Here is a 19,299-nt window from a genome sequence, read left to right as displayed (position 1 = left end):
GTTGTCGGACTGTTATTGATTCATGCAATTTTTATCTCGCTGTGAAATATTTTGTGAGAAGTTGAGAGGGTAATAATTTGAACTAAATTAAGGTTGTTTATTCTTTTTTTGAATAAATATGTCTCATTGAGCTGGTAGCAAAAAATATAGTTGAGCGAGTCATGTTTTTCAAATACAGGGTGGGCCACGGTCTATGGTATTCTGGAATTTTACAAAAGGTACGGTTTTATCGAAAACTAGCTGCCTGTCCTTGCTGTCAGGCAACCCAAAATACATCCTTCGAAGTGTCAAAATTATACTCTATGATTGTTCGCTCGGTCGGATAGATACATAGATAGATTCAATGAAAGAGGTTTCGTTTCACTGCGACCTAATGGTCTATTGTGCCCCCCATCAGAGCTATTTTCTCCATAACGTGATTTACAGCTCGCCTTCCAGTTCCAGTTGAACTTCGATCAATATCTGGGATGACTTCAAGGAAGCTAATTCCTCACTTCTACAAGTTTCGTGTCCAAGGCAGGTTTTGCGTTGGCTAGCGATGACGAGGCATTCTGTCACCAGGTGATCCGGAGTTTCTTCCTCCTCCCCGCAGAATCTGCAATCGTCATTTTCTGTTAGACCCATTCTCATGAGGTGTTCCAGTGAGGAGGTGTAGCATATTCTTACTAAGATCTAGATACTTTCTGCATCTTGTATAGTCAAAGTTTCAAAGAAACTTTTTGGAGTGATCCAAACCAGGCAGATTCCGCCAGAATCTTCTCCTGGATCTTGGCGCTATATCTGTATTTAGCTTCGATCACAGCATTTCCGCTAACTAAACATAATTGAAGCCTTGCCTCGCTATTCATTATACTGCCGTAAAAAGTTGCGAAGGCATGAATTAGAAGTTCCACATGCTCGACATCAACTCCATGCTCTTCAATTTTGGACTTGGTCATCTGGCCCTTGATCCATTCATGGAGCTTGGTGTACTCTTGGAGGAACCCGAAATACTGGAAGGCTTTAGAGAGGGAAACTTCCCTTTTCCTGAAACTCTTTCTTGTAGGTACGTTTGTCTATACCTCAGAAAGGTTCCGGGCCGATGAAAGGAGTTTGTGCTCCTTTTCTGGAAAGTGTGTTGGCCTCTTCATTCCCTCTAATTCCCGACTGGCCGGGAACCCAGATTAAAAGATCTTGTTATTTTTACCTATTTCATTGAGTTTTCTTCGGCACTCCAATACCATCTTAGAATCGATGATATGTGAGCTCAGTGCTTTAATTGCAGCCTGACTATCGGAATGTATCGCTATGTCACATTTCCGATAGTTTCTTGCTATGTCAATTTCTACACATCTTTCTATTGCAAGTATCTCAGCCTGAAAGACACTTAGACAGTGGCCTAGCGATATAGAGCATTTGGTACCAGTCTCAAATACTCCAGCGCCAGTCCCTGTCGTGGTTTTGGAACCATCTGTATACCAAGTTTTTTCCTTTACTGTACGATTTTTTCGAAAATATTTTGTTGAATAAACCTTCTCATGACAGTAATGAACAGAACAAAAAAAGAAATATCCAATTTGGTGTAGTCGTTTGAATGTGATGCGTATACATAATCTCCAATTGATCCTTTTTTATTTACTAGGTTGTCTAACGAAAACTTAACACCTCGATTTTCCAACTTTAAAATGAAAATGAGGAAAATAGTTTCGAACCGTCGATTTCTGATTCTAAAGGAAACATTTTTTCCGCTTTTTTATCTCCGTAACTTCAACCCCCTAACGGGGGTGAACACAACCCCTTGATTTTGAATAGGGATGAGGGGTGTTGCCATAACTAATTTTGAAGATCGTATCGAGTACTATCTAACCCTAAAATTTCGCTCTAAAATATCCATCGATAATGAAATAACAGCGAAAGTAGTGAAAAAGTAGTCTTCCACTATTTTACCTGCCATTTCATTATCGATGGAAATTTTTAAGCGAAATTTCACGATCAGATAGTACTCGATAAGATCTTCAAAATGATGTATCGTAACACCCCTCATCCCTATTCAAAATCAAGGGGTTGTACTCACCCCTGTCAGGGGGTTGCAGTTACGGGGATGCGAAGAGCGGAAAGTTATTCCAATAGACGTATTAAAATCGTAGAAAGTGAATGACCTGCATATCATAAGATGAATTGAAAGAGACTTATTGAAATCATAAAAAGTGAATGACCTGCATATAATAGGATGTACCTATTGAAAGAAAATTCTACTCGCTTACGATATTCTACAACTCTTCTTTTCTCTGGAAATTGTTTCCTTGGAAACACCCTAACGCCATCGTTACAATTGTGTTTTCTTATGAATTCGTAAATGAAGCAACTTCGAGGAATACAATAATATTTCTTTTCCAGGATTAGAAGAAGATCGAGAGTTTCCTGTAGAAATACTTCCCTACCTCTTTCTAGGAAATGCAAATAATAGTGAGGACAGTCAGGCATTGGCACGGCATAGTATACAGGTGAGCTTCAATAATAATAAACATAAAAACTAACAAAAAAAAATTATACTAATATACAGGATGATTCAAAAGTCCAGGTCAAAACATTATGATAGTTCTAGTTGAAATAAAACGAACTTTCAAGTTAGATTTTTTTTCTGGAATTCCTTTGGAGATGTTGAAAAGATATCACAATCTTGATGTATATACAGGGTGGTCCAACGAAAACTTGACACCTCGATTTTCGGACTTTGAAATGAAAATGTGGAAAATCCCTCTGGCCCGTCAATTTCTGATTTTAGGGGGGGACAACTTTTCTGCTTTTTTCATCCCCATAACTTCAACCCCCTAACGGGGGTAAGCACAAGCTCTTGATTTTGAATTGTGATGAAAGGTGTTGCGATATCTGATTTTAAACATAGTATCGAGTACTATCTGACCCTAAAATTTCGCTCCAAAATATCCATCGATGATGAAATAATAGCAAAAATAGTGAAAGAGGCATTGTGGAATTTATCTCGAGAATATTATTGGTATCACACATCGAAGGTATTCAGTAGTAAGTACTCTTCCCGTATTTTACTTGTCATTTCGTTATAGATGGAAATTTTGAAGCAAAATTTCATGATCAGATAGTACTCCATAAGATCTTCAAAATGAGGTATCTCAACACCCCTCATCTCTATTCAAAATCAAGGGGATGTACTCATCCCTGTTAGGGTGTTGCAGTTACGGAGATGCGAGCGAATAGGGGAAAAGTTTTTCTCCCTGGAATCAGGAATTGACAGGTTAGAGCGATTTTCTAAATTTTCATTTCAAACCCGGAAGATCGAGGTGTTAAGTTTTCTTTGGACCGCACTGTATACATCATCATGATACAGTCAGCGAAATATTGATTGAACCTATGAATTCTCATTTATTTGATCGAATGTTTGAGACAAGCATAATGGTTGTTATGTTATGTTATGTTTCTATAATATCTACAGGCTTGATAAAGACGTCAAATAAATTACGCTAACCTTAATCTTACATAAGGAATGAAACAATTGATTACATATTGATAGCTGGAAATAGCTCCTATCCTTATTGGCGTATATATTACGCGTAACTGAAGACAAGATTCTCCCGAAAATTACGACACTGAGACATTGTAACTCAAAAAAAAAAAAAAAACATGAAAATATTGGAAATGAATTAAAATAAATGAGAAACAATTTGAGTTCACCAGCCCTTACCTCCGGGGAGATTCGAGTTAGACAAGACTTCTACTTGAAAGAACTCTTTATTTTAACCAGAACTATTACTGCATAAAGTTATGACCTGGAATTTTGAGTCACCCTGTACGTTGATTTTTTTTAAAAGGCGACATTGAGTTGTTTCCCACTAATATTATACGTATTCTGAAAAATTCCTAGTTTAAATTAATCTTGGTTATTTCAGTATATCCTGAATGTCACTTCAGATTTACCAAATGTGTTCGAAGATCAAGGAAGTATAAAATATATGCAAATTCCCATTACTGATCACTGGTCGCAGAATTTGGCCAGTCACTTCCCTAAGGCCATAGAATTTATTGGTGAGTAAAAATTAATCACTAATGATATTAGGAAAGTGAAAACACGTGTCGGTAGCCTCCTTGTTTTTTTTTAATGTCTTGTTTTGGAAATTATCAAGTTCATCGCTATGATCATCACCCTGTTCAATTAATCATGTTATGGAAATGAGTATTATATGTTGCTTTTTTTGGCATAAAAGTGTCAAGGTCACCTTTTTACTCGGAAAACAGAGTTATAATAAAGAGTCATCATAGAATTTAATGAATTTATTGAACAGCTTCCTCGTTTATTACAAATGTTCAATAACAATACGGCTCCGTACTCCAGAGGAGTTGTCTTGTGCTTGATTGTAAGATTTTATTTTTTACAATTCATGTGAAACATCCTTTTGCCTTATAGTAATTCGAAAAAAAGTAACAGGATTATGTCTTCTGTACAATAACTTTTTTCAAATTGATCGGAACAGGATAAGATGTTTTTTATCTTATTTTTCATCTGATAAAATCAATCGTTTCAATTTTTTGGAAAAAAATTGAAGATTCTTATGTTCTTCATGTCCTCAGGGATACAGTTATGTATTCTAGGACCAGTAGTTCATACAAATTTCTGAAACAGTTCATTATCAGCAAATTTTCTCTTTGTCTTGTGTAGTAAATATGTATATTTGTGATTTTTATCATCCTATTCTGGTATATGAATTTCGAAACATTGATAACATACCATTGTTGTATGTCTGTTAAAAAATCCTTACGTAAAATTTCGCACGCATTCGAAAGACAAAGGCCAACAAGTTGAGAACAGCGACGTAACGGCATTTCGTTGTCTTCTCGCGCTATAGCTACAATATTCTCTTCGGTACACATATTTCTATGTCTTCTTGATGTTTTTGAATCGAGAAGAGTAAAATTAGTGCGAAAACGATCAATAACTCTAGGATTTGCTAGCCGATTATGTTTCCACACATTTCCACAACTTGAAAGCGTTGTTCTGGCGTTAAACGATTCATGATGAATTGCCAAACCTTTACTGAACAGAAATGTCAACACAGTTTGACATTCTCAACTGCCAAATCCTAGACAACAATCATCGAAACTTATCAGTCAGCTAAAAAATCACCTTATATCGTTCTAAGAAGTCCATAGAGTAAATAACATAGATAGAGGGAGTATACGCAATTTTTACATGTCCCCCAACATGGTTAGATTACGTTGTCGGATTGTGATATATTTTCAAATCCACAATTTCACGATATCGTTATGAATGTAGATTATATTGAATGAAATATTTTTATTTGAGTAATTCCCGATTGAATATGCAAATTTGAATATTTGGAAACCGATATTTTTCCCAATTGTCGAATCTATAATAAGCAAAATATTTATTATTTTCTGTAACTACCTGCTGAAATTCAAGGTTTGGCAACTTTTTCTCTCCTAGTGTCATCGGTTGTTTCACGTCGTTTGGTGCGCTTGAAGTTTGTTTTCTGAATTTCTGATATATCTAGGTATTTATTGCAATATATTTTAAGTTAATATGAAACGTTAATTCCGTATGGGACATAAGAAGTGCGTTCTTCGTGGAGAAACTCGCGAATTGAGTGAAATATCGTATCACTGATATGTCTCATTTCCGCACGCTTCATGTCAAATTTGATAGTTCATGTTGGGGACAAAATTTGCTTACTGAAAATGACATATGCTCCCTCTATCTATGTTCATTACTCTGAAAAGAAGTCTAATCTATGAAGATGTCAATAAAGGATAATTTTTTATACAATGAAATGGTTTGTTTGAATAGGCGTGCTGTCAAAACGACCTTATAGGGATCCCATTTAATCGAACGCGTTATTTCGTAAAAATGGGATCTATGAAATTGTACCTGTAGAGGTCGGTGTTTATTGGGGTTATGTTTATCATGTGACAACAAAACAACAATAAAAAAATATCGCAACATGAATAACGATCTGATTCAGCGGCATCTAGACGAAAACCGCCTTCCCGGAAACCGCTTCGAAAACAGTCACTATTTATCGCACCATAAAAAAAGGAACCAAGTCCGATTGGCCAGTTGTCGTCAATTTATTTAACTTCCGGTGCCTCCGGGCGGAAATCCCCTCTGCGGGTTCCATATTGGTTTTCGCGATCGTTCCAAAATTAATATCCCTTTTCGAGAACAGGGGAACTGGGCATTAGTCTTGCTCGCCGATTGGCTGGGGCTCTCCGACTCGAACGAAATTTATCGCCTGGAGATTTTGGGATTTTTTTCCCGGATTATTCCCCCTTGTTTGGTCCCGATTTCCCGTGGAAATTTCCAAATGCGAATATCGAATGGGAGCGTTTGTTTTGTGGGTTTTTTTTCGCGTTATGCAAAGGCTACATAGGGCCTTATGAATTGGTGCGAAATTGAACACGCACATGTTGTTCTATAATAAATCGTTTTTCGATTTTTTTTCGATGACAATAATAGCAATTCGCTTGGAATTTGGTCTATTAACGAGAGTTTATAACTTATAAATATATCTACTTTTGGATAATATTCGTATTATTTTTTATTTTGGTTGATATAATAATTCTCTTTTTATTGTTGAATTATGTAATTGTATTTATGGACCAAGATATACAAGGTGCTCACAAGCTTTATGACAAGCCTTAACATAGCAGGCCAATTGAAAAGTCCCCGGTCTACCATAGTAAAACACATTTTTTTTTGGCAAAATTCGATTTTATTATATTAATTACCTGATTACAAGATTAATTTTCCAATCTGAAAACTCAGCTCACATTTTGACACCAAATTTCTTATGATTTTAATGGACCTCATGGTCATTGCACTAATCTACAAGTTTACCATAATAACAATAAATAAGTACTAACTTTTTCTTCAAAAATGAAAGTAGGCTGCCCTTTCCTTCGTCACCAATCAACCATGAAACATACTGATGCGGTTTTGTTCTGTATTTGTCCAGCAATGATGGAAGGCACCATGTTAAATCTAACTGATATAAAAATGGTCAAACATAATGTAAACAATAATCAAACTACTCAATAACATTTTTCTTTAAAACAAGCAAAAAAACAAGACAATACCTAGCCAAGGTAGGATCCATTCAATTACAGGCCAATTGAAAAGTCCCCGATTTACCATAGTAAAACATATTTTTTTTGGCAAAATTCGATCTTATTATTCAACATAGTTGCCTTCAAGGGCGATACAGCGATTATAGCGATCTTCAATACCATTTTTGTAGTACGATTTGTCTTTCGCTTCAAAATAGGCCTCAGTTTTGGCGATTACTTCTTCATTGGAGCAAAATTTCTTTCCAGCGAGCATTCTCTTGAGGTCTGAGAAAAAGTCGCTGGGGGCCAGATCTGGCGAATACGGTGGATGCAGAAGCAATACTAAGCCCAATTCATGCAATTTTGCCATTGTTTTCATTGATTTGTGACACGGCGCATTATCTTGATGGAACAGCACCTTTTTTTCTTCAAATGGGGCCGTTTTTTAACGATTTCATCCTTTAAACGATCCAATAACGATATATAATAACCGCTGTTGATGGTATGGCCCTTTTGGAGTTTATCAATGAATATTATACCTTGCGTATCCCAGAATACTGATGCCATAACCTTGCCAGCTGACTGTTGTGTTTTTCCTCTATTTGGATTCGGTTCATCGTGTGCTGTCCACTCAGCTGACTGTCGATTGGACTCCGGAGTGAAAAGATGGAGCCATGTTTCATCCATTGTCACATATCGACGCAAAAATTCTGGTTTATTGCACTTAAACAGCTTCAAACACTGCTCAGAATCATTAACACGTTGTTCCTTTTGATCGAGTGCGAGCTGGCGCGGCACCCATTTGGCTCACAGCTTTCTCATGTATAAATATTCGTGTACACGTTCAGATGATATCTTCACAATTTGTGCTATCTCGATCAACTTCACTTTACGGTCATTCAAAATCTTTAGTGGGCGTCCATTGCGTTCGCCGTTTCCGGCGTTTAAACTCAGCATAATATATCATTTGTCAAAGTTAGTCATAAAGCTTGTAGAACACCTTTATATCAATACATTCTACAAAAATTAGAGAATAGCCGAAGAAATCACCATTCAGCTTAGTCATTCGCATCTTCATCTTCAGACACCGAATAAAAAAAATATTTTCGTGGACTACACACTTTCACCTCATGATTGACATGGTCTTTTCTATCTTTCTTTTTTATTTGTTGGTGTGCGTATGTCTGCTATGAGCTCTAATTCTGCAACGGAAAGACCACAATAGCTAATATCTGTCATTCTGCGGTCATACATAGCGAATCTCTACACTATTAGGCTTCGCTTTGAATGACTGTTAGATGGCAGTGACATCTGCACGATGTCGTCGGGATCATCTCTACCATCTGTAATTATATTTTTGTAAACGAGCATCTGCGACTTCTTCCTTGGGGGCCACCTTATAGATAAAGTCCTCAAACATCGTCCACATACCCTGCCAGAGCTCAAGAAGCGAAGAAATCCAGGCTTGAGATATGACGAAAAGCGGTCGAAAACTTCCAAAATCGACTACATCAGTGTGTCGCTGTTGACGGCCGCCATCTTAGTGATATCGTTTTCAAAACTTGAGCAAAAAACTATATTTCCTACAGCTTCGAATGAGTGAAACCGTTTTTCTCTAGCTTTTGCCATTTTTTTTAATAATCCTTTGAAACTCGTCAGTCGGCTCTGCCGCACCCTGTAGTATTCATTCTGCTCATATCATCAGCATTTCAAACAAATCTTTCATCACACTCGATTAGACGCTATCCTACCAATCTCGTGGCTACAGGTTCAAATCGGAAGACGAAGAATTTTTTTTTAATTTCATAATTTGTTTTGATTGATTTCTCGAGACGTACGGAATAATCTTTGCGTCAAATTTGCAGCGTTTTTGTTACCATTGACGCAATTTCCGAATATTCGTAACCCGTTCAATCCTACCGGTCGGAGGGGGCGCCCACGCTTTCCGAAATAGACGTCGACGTCGTCGTCATCGGATGAATAAACAGAAGGGGCACCCCGCAGCCGTTGCGGGGTTGAAAGGCCCCATTGATGGGGTCTCGGAGTCGGCCGCCCACGCAAGGGGCGGAGAGGGTGAATTGGGTAAGTTTTCCATTGAGAAGGATGGGGATTATAGTCGCTGCATCGAGCGATGGGGCCCTTAAGAAACGATGTTACGTTTTATCTGGAGATGCTGGGGGGGAGGGTTGTAGGGATGGAGATCCCCCTCAAGGGGTTTGGGTCGATGGCCGGGTAGATTTGGGGGTGGTGTTTTTTGAAAATTAAATGCGACTAATTTATTATCGAATTATGACATTCGAAGAAGGGTTTCTTGATGAGGTTGAAAAACAATGATAAATTCAGTAACCTTTACAATAATATATTTTTTTGATATTTGATATTTGTTTCCCTAGACCAGTGTTGAAATGAAAAGAAGAATAGTTTATTTTTTATTTTTCTCATTAAAATAACAAGCAATGATGTCATGTTAAGTTTAATTTATGATTTTTTACATAATAAAATACATAGGGGTACAACTTTGCTTCCGCCGTTTTTTTTTCGAAGTTCGAGGATTTATTGTGAAAAACTAGTTATGCATTTATGATTGGAAGTATTGTCTATCGCTGACCGCTACTTTCTCTCATCTTTCGGGCAATGTACGAATCCCGCGTTGAAAAAACTGGTCACTTTTGAAGCGATCCACGAATCGATCCAATTTTTTACTTCTTCATAAGACCGGAAGTGCTGGTCAGCCAGGCCATATGCCATTGTTTGAAACAAGTGATAGTCCGAGGGACCAACGTCTGTATAATACGGCGGGTGGGGTAGGACCTCCCATTTCAACATTCCCAAGTATGTCTTGACCATTTTCGCAACATGGGGTCGAGCATTGTCATGCTGTAAAATCACTTTGTCATGTCTCTCGTTGTATTGCGGCCGTTCGTCTTTCAAGGCTCGGCTCACACGCATTAATTCCGTTCTATAACGATCGCCTGTGATTGTTTCAGTCGGTTTTAATAACTTATAATACACGACGCTGAGCTGGACCTTGGAACCGTGATTTTTCGATTTGGCCGTCAACGTGGAAGCATGGTCGGGATATCCCCATGGTTTTCTGCGCTTGGGATTATAGTAATGACCCCATTTTTCGTCTCCAGTCACAATTCGATTCAGCAATCCCTTCCGTCTTTGTCTTGCAAGCAGCTATTGACAAGCAAACAACATCTTCCGGCTTCAACTCGTACGGCATGTAATTTCCTTGTTTCTGAATCATTTCCATGACTTTTAGGCGTTTTGAAATGGCTTAATTCGTCACTCTCAATAATCCCGACAATTCTTGTTGCGTTTGACACGAGTCTTGATCAAGTAATGCCTCCAATTCTGCATATTCGAAAACCTTCTCTCTTCCACCGCCATGCTGGTCTTCGACGTCAGAATCACCATTCTTTAAGCTTTGAAACTCGTGAACCAATGAGTTTTTACTGGTGGTATGGCATATTGCTGAAATTCTCATCAAAAAAGCTTTCTAATAATGTAATAATATACTGGGTGTGCCATTTGAAATAAGAAGGTAGTAGTCTGCTTCTGGTATAACCGAACATGGTAGTAATTTGAAAATATTTTAGGGAGAAAGATCATTGTCTCAAACCCTGACATGTAAATTTTCATCACAAAATTATGATTAGTTTTCCATAAACGTCTAATAGACCATCGCGGTGAATCACCCTGTATAAGGAAGTAATAAGCTATAATATAGAATTTGCGATAATATTTTTCGAAAATAATCTAATAGATAAAAGGGAGAAACATGAATTTCTAGACGAACAAGACGCCGAGCGCCCCAAAACTGAAGTCAAGATGTTATCATTCATGGCTTCCTCTGATGCGGGCCGTATCGACTCCGTGTATACTCCCACACACACACACTCGCTCTACCCCAACAACGGGGCTCCTTAAATCCTCCCACGCATAACCGAAATAAACTACACCCTGGAGCTGGTGGTGAAACGAATAAATGGAGTTTCCTAGTCCCGAACATTATATTAATGGATTCGTTCGCTGTATGGGAGTGGTGACCCAGGGGCCTTATCGCGGTGAAATACCGCCAACGTCAACATAAGGGCAATTACCTATTTTTGGGGCTCGACGTCTGGTCCTATATTTAGAAAATTTAATTCGATGAGTGTTTTCGACGCCGCCGAGAAGGTTGTGAATTGTGGTTTTTGCGCGAAAATGGCAGAAAATCTAGAAAATTTAGAGGTTAGGATGGGGATAATCCGGCCAGCGGTTTCGGATTTATAACCATCTGAAAATACCGATGCGATTGGAATGTGGTTAGCTGCAAAATAACGATAAAATGTCTCGCTATATTCTGTAGAAATTTTGAAATAACGTATAAGGCATAAAAAATGGGCTAATGAAAAGTTCTTCTAGCTCCAGATGTAACATCTCGAAATGTGACATTTTTTTCTCTAAATATTCCAAAGTTTTTTTTTTTAATAACTATTGGATATTTGGGGTTTTGAAATACAGAGTATTCACTAATACACAGATGATGATATTAATCGTTTATTCTCAAGACACTCTAGTAAGTCTAACTCTATCTCTAACAAGCACAGTTCAGAAGGCAGAACAGAAGGGCTTAAAACACTAAGGTTATGTCCCTGTCGTTCGCTCTCGATCATCGAAGATCTATTCTTGTTTTCTCTCTCGATGGCCCTCGATGGCCTCGCCACGCGCAGACTCGTAGCACCACCGTACGACATGAAGTAATACTTTCAAGTGTAGGGTTGGTTGTCTCTCTCGTAATCTGTTCGGATGAAGTAATATTCTAACAATAACAAACCTTAATTTATATTAGTACGTTTGCCAGTCAGGGCTCTTTTTCTCTACTTTAAGAAACCTTGAACAAATATTACAGCCATTGTGGTTCTAGAAAGCCAGTGAACTAAAAAAAAAATACTTGGGATGCTGGATAACTGACAGTCTAGTCTAAACTCAAATATCGAAATAATATCAAGAATAGAGTATGCTATAGAAATCAGTAGATCTAGGAATATAAAGGAAAAACTATGACCAGGAAGGCCACAACACTCCTGGATGAAGTATTTAAGAGACTGGACAAGGGTGAATGTCCAAATGTTCACTCCAAAAAGTTTCTTAGAAACTTTGACTCTGCAGGATCCAAGAAAAATCTGCATCTTAGTGAAAATATGCTACACCTCCTCATTGGGTTCCTCACAAAGCATTCTCGCCTTCGGGAACACCTCATGAGAATTGGTCTAACAGAAAATGACGAATGCATATTCTGTGGGGAGGAGGAAGAAACTCCGGATCACCTAAATGCCTCGCCATCGTCAGCCAACGCAAAACCTGCTTTGGACAAGAAACTTATTGATGTGAGGAATTAGCTTCTTTGAAGCCATCCCAGATATTGGAGTTCATTAGAACTCTGGAACTGGAAGGCGAGCTGTAGATCACGTTATGGAGAGAATAGCTCTGATGGTGGGCAATATGGACCATAAGGTCACAGTGAAACAGAACTTCCTTAATTAAATCTATATATGGCCAAATGTTGGGACGAATTTGCCATGGTTGTCTCCAATTTTCACTAGAAGTTGAAACAAAATAAATAACCCCTCATAACCCAAGACTCAAAGATTTGAATTTTGATGAATTTCGGCATTGAATCTGAAATCGTGTGTCAACTAAACCTCATGAGGATAGATATGCAAATTCCGAAGCAAAACACGCCATAACGTGTCGCAAGAGAGGCCCAAATATGATGCGCGCCGAGGAATGGATAAGTTTGGATCTTTTTTAACGCTTTTTTGCTTACAGAAGCAATATTTTCTGTCAGTAATTTGCCCATAATGCACGAAACTTACCTACTACAGAATAATTGTTTTTGTAGAAAGTTTTCACACTTTTAGCAGTTGATTATCATCCATATCCATATCCATCATACTTAACAGGGAGAATACAGAGAACAATTGGAAAAGGAAAAAATGGGAAAAAAATAATATCAAACGCCTTATTTGTAGATAGGGGGGTTCCCCAAGGATCTATCTTGGGTCCCCTACTTTATATAATATACGTGAATGACTTGATTAAAGTAACATCGAATGATACTGTAATGTATGCCGATGACGTTTCAGTAATCTGCGTTGGTTCCACTCCTGATGAATGCAAGTCCGGAGTTGAAAAAGATTTGGAAAACCTCGAAAAATGGTTCGGGAAGAATAATCTCACAATGAACATCACCAAGACCAAATTTATAATATTCAGAGAAAAGAATCAATATGCCATCAACTTAATTTATCATGGTGAGAATATAAGAGCTCAAGATACTCTACCATTTCTGGGAATCCATTTTGATCGGGATTTGAATTGGCGGCCACACATTGAATATATGGCAACAAGCCTTGCAAAGTACTGCTATGCTCTAAGGATCTTGACAAGGACAATTGGATCAGATGCTTCCCTAACCGCATATCATGCATATGTCCATTCCAGACTCAGATATGGAATCATCTTCTGGGCGAATTCTGTTGATGTTGAAAGAATCTTTATAATACAGAAAAAATGTTTGAGAACTGTTTTTAAACTAGAGTATAATGAATCATGTAGGGATATCTTTAAAAATTATAATGTATTAACTCTATACTGTCTGTATATATATGAGTGCATAATGTATGTAATTAATAACTTCACTAACTTTGAAATGTTAATGCTTGATCATTGTTATAATACCAGAGGAAAAACTCATCTTAGTTCAGAAAAACCAAATTATGCCTACATACAGAAAAATGTTGTTCATTCTTTAGTAAAAATTTGGAATAAAATGCCACAAACATTCAAAACAAGACCAAAAATTATTCAAAAGAAAACTTTAAAAAAATTTTTATATAAAAAAGGTTATTACAGTGTAAAAGAGTTTATGGCTGAGAAAGATTTCAATGAACTTTAATATTTAAGTTATGATTTTTGTGACGTGATCTACATCATTTTTTGTGATATTTTCAGATCAAATAAAGGTTTATTATTATTATTATTATTATTATTGAAACAGGGATGTGATATCCGGACCACGACATATATAACCCAGTATGGTTTTCAATACGATAATCGTAATTACGCTTTTATCCCTGAAATACATGTCTTATCGACTAGCGCTCGAAGTTTGACAATGAAGATGTAGGTTCGAGTCCCCAGTGCCCTGACACTTTTCCATTTTGTTAACAATTTTATCAATGTTTAGGATATTCTATCAGGAAATGAAACAACTATAATATTACTTCCAGTGTTTTTTTTTTTGCAAAATCCTCTCCTGAATTCCTGATGAGGAAACTCCTGTAAACAGCCAAATGGCACCATCGCGACTCAAATCCACGTATTGTTACCCCTCTCTGGCGACGCCAGAGAACTTCATTAATGAAACTAATAAAATCGCGAAAAAAAGAACGACCATATCCATCATCACTCAATGTCGGAGCAACCAACCAACCTGCGCAATCCATTCATAAATCCTACCCCTTTCATAAGCATGAGCCCCCATAAATGCAACGTTTATTTACTTAGCTAAGTTACAACTCGTGTAGAGCGGGCCACCCCCGAACATTTTTCGCTCCCCGCGCCACCAGAGGGAGACTCTGGGGGGGGGGAGAGGGGGTAACGGTGAGCTCTCTGGTCCTTCGCTTCGGATGAAATACAACCTCCCGCCGCTCTCCTTCCTCCACCCGCTCCACGGACCTACTGATTTCACCCGCTAAAATCGATAGAACACAGGGGCTGCCGGTTGCGCTGCCTCGCTATGTGTGCTGCAACCCTTGGTAGGACAGGCACGGGTTTTGGCGAAACGGGGTCAACATGGATGTTTCTCGCACGAGCGTTTTCGCTAATTTTTTTTTGGACGCGTTTGGCTGTCTCTTTTGGCGGTGTTCGTTAATTAATAGGGAAGTTAAATAGGGGTGCATTTCATTGAAATGTGTATCAAATAATTAGTTGTTAATTTATTATTTTCCATTATTATGTTGAAGGGGTGTTCTCAGTCATTATTTTAGGTGCGAACTTTGTTATTAGCTAGGTTAGGTTAGTGGTCCCTGCGTTATTCACCTTCACATCTCGCTAGCGTAACATTGTAATTCTTACAATTGAATGGTAGCGTATACAAAGTGACCCAGAGTTATGTGTGAGGGTTTTTCAGCTAATAATAAGATTTTTTTCCGAGCATATGTGTCCTAACTTTTTGTTTATCAGAAAAATTCAAAAAATCCTAGATAATACAGAAATTTTTTAATTTAGGGGCATAAACGTAAAGTTTTCTTCGCAAAACCTAACGCAGTCATAAAAATAGGATTTTAATTTTAAAACAAAAATTATGGTCTAATATTGATCAAAATTTTCGACACAATATGTTAGACACCCTGTGACGAATTTTCCAAAATTCAAGAGATACATTCTCAGAGTAATAAAAATATAGATAGAGGGAGCATATGCCATTTTCAGTAAGAAAATTTTGTCCGCAATATGATCTATCAAAATTGATATGAAGGGCGCGGAAATGAAAATATATCAGTGATACGATATTCCACTCAAATCACGAGTTTCTTCACAAAGAACGCACTTCTTATGTTCCATAGTGAATCAACGTTTCATATTAACTAAAAATATATTGAAATAAATACCTAAATATATCAGAAATTCACAAAACAATCTTCAAGCGCGCCAAACGACGTGAAACAACCGATGACACTAGGAGAGCAAAAGTTGCCAAGCCTTGAATTTCAGCAGGTAGATACAGAAAATAATAAATATTCTGCTTATTATAAATTCGACAATTAGGAAAAATATCGGATTCCAAATATTCAGATTTGCATATTCAATCGGGAATCACTCAAATGAATACATTTCATTCAATATAATATACATTCATAATGATATAGTAAATTTGTGGATTTGAAAATATATCACAATCCGTCAACGTAACCTAACGATGTAAAAATTGCGTATACTTCCTCTATCTATGTTTATTACTCTATGGAATCATAATACTACCATATTTTTCCATGAAAACGGTTTATGCTCAATATATTGAGAATAGGAATAACGAACAACGAATCGAATAGAAAGACACTCAAAATTACTCGTTCATTTCAGAAACGAAATAATGATTTTTTTTCGAGACATTTTTTTCATTCCTTGTATAACTGAAAGTGCTCAGGCTTCAAGAATATGTTTGCTCAGTAGAGAATGTCGAACAATCTCATATTACGAATTTTCGGAATTCAAATAGACTCCGTTCTCCAGAAACACCCTGTATATCAAAAACACATAAATCAATATAAATTTAATTCCAATTTAATCCAATTATATTTGTATTTTCAAACAAATCAACAAGATATGTAACTCATTTGGCTAGCAAGCCTTCGATCAGTGTTAAATTGGGGACATCAAATTCTGATGAGACTTTCCTATGTTCCTCCAAAGCTGTGGAGAACAAATAATTGGCAACGATACGTCTTGATATTGTAGATATCCAATGTGAGGAACAGAGAACATTGGTTAAATAAAAATAGAATGATGGGGTTATTTGAGAAAATGTATTTTCAACATCGCTTTGAGGAAAGGAGATACATGTAGACTTGGTTCGAAATGGACTTTCACTGTTTGTAGAAAGGAAGAGGGAAAAACATTCGACTTTCGACATTGTTTTTAAACACGCAGCCCTTCGCCAGCACAGTATACCGGATGTATTGTTCAAACTATTTCAAAGCTGCAAACCCTTTTAAATGTTCTTCAAATCTTGCTCTCTTATTGGTTTTGGTTCTGCAAAAGCCAAACCGAACAAAAATCAATATCAGATAGATAAAACAAGACGAGGCGAAGCGTAAAACCACACCAATTATCAACATTTCGTTAAGAACATCAAAGGCATCGAGGCATGGAGACAGGAACTATGCCTCTAATCATCTCATAATCACGCACAAAAACAATCTGGATCATCAAATATTACCCTTGAAGTCTGTGTAGGTGTCTTCCGCTCTGGAAGTCTCTATAACTACTTCCTGTTTGAAGTTAAAGGTGTCGAGGAAGCTAGTAAAGAGTTCTCTCTAACTAAAAGGATTTTATAATTTTTTTTTCGAAATGTGCTTTTTCTTACCATGAGAAAAAAACGGAAACATTATTTTGTTGTCAACGCATCCATCTGAAGCTGAAGTAATGTGAATTTTAAATGTGGTCCTATTAATGACCAAATTTTGACGTTTTTTCATTGTAACTAAAAGGTAGAATGCTGACTGATGGTGCATGGGAATAATTAAAAAAAGTACAGAATATTTATCTCCAGCCAATAATTGTAATGAAAGAAATGTAATTTCCGGAACATAAATGAAAATCTAATCGGTGACAGTGACGGATAGATAGAAAGTACATTACTGCAGCTGGTGACAACTGATATACATTTTCTGTAAATTCATTTTTTGATCGACAACTCAGAAAGCTATCTGGATATGATTTATCTGGTGTTGTTACATGTATCTTGTAGTCCTTTCTGAAAAGAGAACCCTACGTTGAATATGAAAGGTTGAGATCATTTTCGTTCACAGTGACCTCGGGCATTCCTCAGGGATCAAATCAGGGACTTTTTTTTTGTTAGAACAGAATAACCTAACGATCAACAACAAAACCTTTTGCTAGACATAGACGAGGTGCTCTTAACATTGTAGTGAGATTGCCTGGCACTATTGGAGATGCTAAGTCCCACTAAAATGCTGGAGTTTTCTGTTTTTTAATGATATAATACAATTGATAGTGAAACATACAAATACATACATTCAACTAATACAGCAACAATTTACCAGAGAGACTTGCAAAAACTACAGACCAAATCGAGTTCAAAAGTTTCATTGGCTTGATGTACCTAGCAGGTGTCCTAAGGACATCATTAGAAGAGTTATGGGGTGAAGATGGTAATTAAAGAGAAGTTTTCTGACTAGCGAAGGTTTACGTAAAACCACAGATGCTTCTGGATTACAAATCCTCCAAATCTAGAGTTGATGTGGTTGATAAACTGTGTTTTTTAAAATGTGGCAAGAAATATACCTATGGTGGCCTAAGAAGATCTTCTTTGCCCTTCTGAACATTGCTAGTATCAATTCAGAGGTCATTCATGTTTCAAAAAATCCTATTTGCAAATCGAAGTAAAGCAGAAGGCGTTGTTATTTGTAAGAATTGTATTCAGAACAGCTCCAAAGAACTACAGGTCAGATTATGTCAGTTCAAGCCCACTGAGGACTACCACAAGAAGAGTCTTCTATGGATTACCTTTTACATTCAAGTAAAAAGTTTTGCTTATTTTTTATTGATACAGATAGCAGAATTTGCATCATTTTTCGCAAATAAAAGGTATTCCTTCCTTTCATTAATATGGCCCAATCAGATAAACCTCAAACGCACAGTCTGCTATTAACTGCTCAACCCGAATCAAAGCCTCCCATATCGTCTTTTGTGTTGCCATCTACCATCAATGCGCCCGTTGAGCACAACGCATATGTAACTGGTTGCGGATGACAAGCCAATGTGATAACGACAAGTCTCTCCCGAACACAAATCAACATGAATTGATGTAGCTGTAACAAAGGCCGATGTGCACCATGAGGCAGGAGCTGGTTCAGCGTTTCCCCATTGTTTTGGTGTTTGGATATTGCAGTTGACAATCGCGGAACTGAGTGTCAAGCTGCCGCAGGAGAAATTGGATTGCTCTTGCCTCTATGGGAGGCAAGTGTGGGTGTCCCGGGAATTGAATTGGGCAGAATGGGAGGCTAATTGTGTAGTTTCGTTTTTGTTTCTTTCGCCGTTTGTCGGGTAGGGTTAGATTAGTTGTACGTCTAGGGGCATGCCGGTGGTTATGTAACTTCGTAATGGAATTGTTGAAATGGTTGGTGAAGTCGGAAGGATTGCTGCAAATAATGAGAAAGATAAGCAGGGAAAAGTTCCATGAAATGTACAGGGTGTTTCAAAATAGCATCAGAAAATTTCAAGGAGTTGATTCTGATACTATTTAAAAAAAAAAAACTTTTCATGGGCGTAGGCCTACAAATGGTTTCTTATTAAAATATCTTGGAAACCATAAGATACAACCAAAATGAACTTTGAGACATTATTATAGTTTTTCAAATTCTACAAACTAGTTTTGAAATTCTGAGCGGGGTCGGAGAATACAGGGGTAGCATGGTGTTTATTGAC

At 37.3% G+C, this 19,299-nt stretch overlaps 1 protein-coding gene across 1 annotated transcript in view; it reads left to right on the top strand.

Annotated features, from left to right (window-relative positions):
- LOC123679956 (dual specificity protein phosphatase Mpk3) overlaps positions 1-19,299 on the top strand; it is a 72,265-nt gene that overhangs the window by 45,463 nt on the left and 7,503 nt on the right. The window contains exons 3-4 of the mRNA XM_045617556.1: positions 2,377-2,483; positions 3,903-4,038. Of these exons, the coding sequence (XP_045473512.1) occupies positions 2,377-2,483; positions 3,903-4,038 (243 nt within the window). The remainder of the gene's footprint in view (positions 1-2,376; positions 2,484-3,902; positions 4,039-19,299) is intronic.

The sequence above is a fragment of the Harmonia axyridis genome, chromosome 5 (genome assembly GCF_914767665.1).
Source record: "Harmonia axyridis chromosome 5, icHarAxyr1.1, whole genome shotgun sequence".
NCBI lineage: Eukaryota > Metazoa > Arthropoda > Insecta > Coleoptera > Coccinellidae > Harmonia > Harmonia axyridis.
The sequence above is the reverse complement of the archived record's forward strand: the minus strand, read 5'-3'. Positions and strand labels throughout refer to the sequence as shown.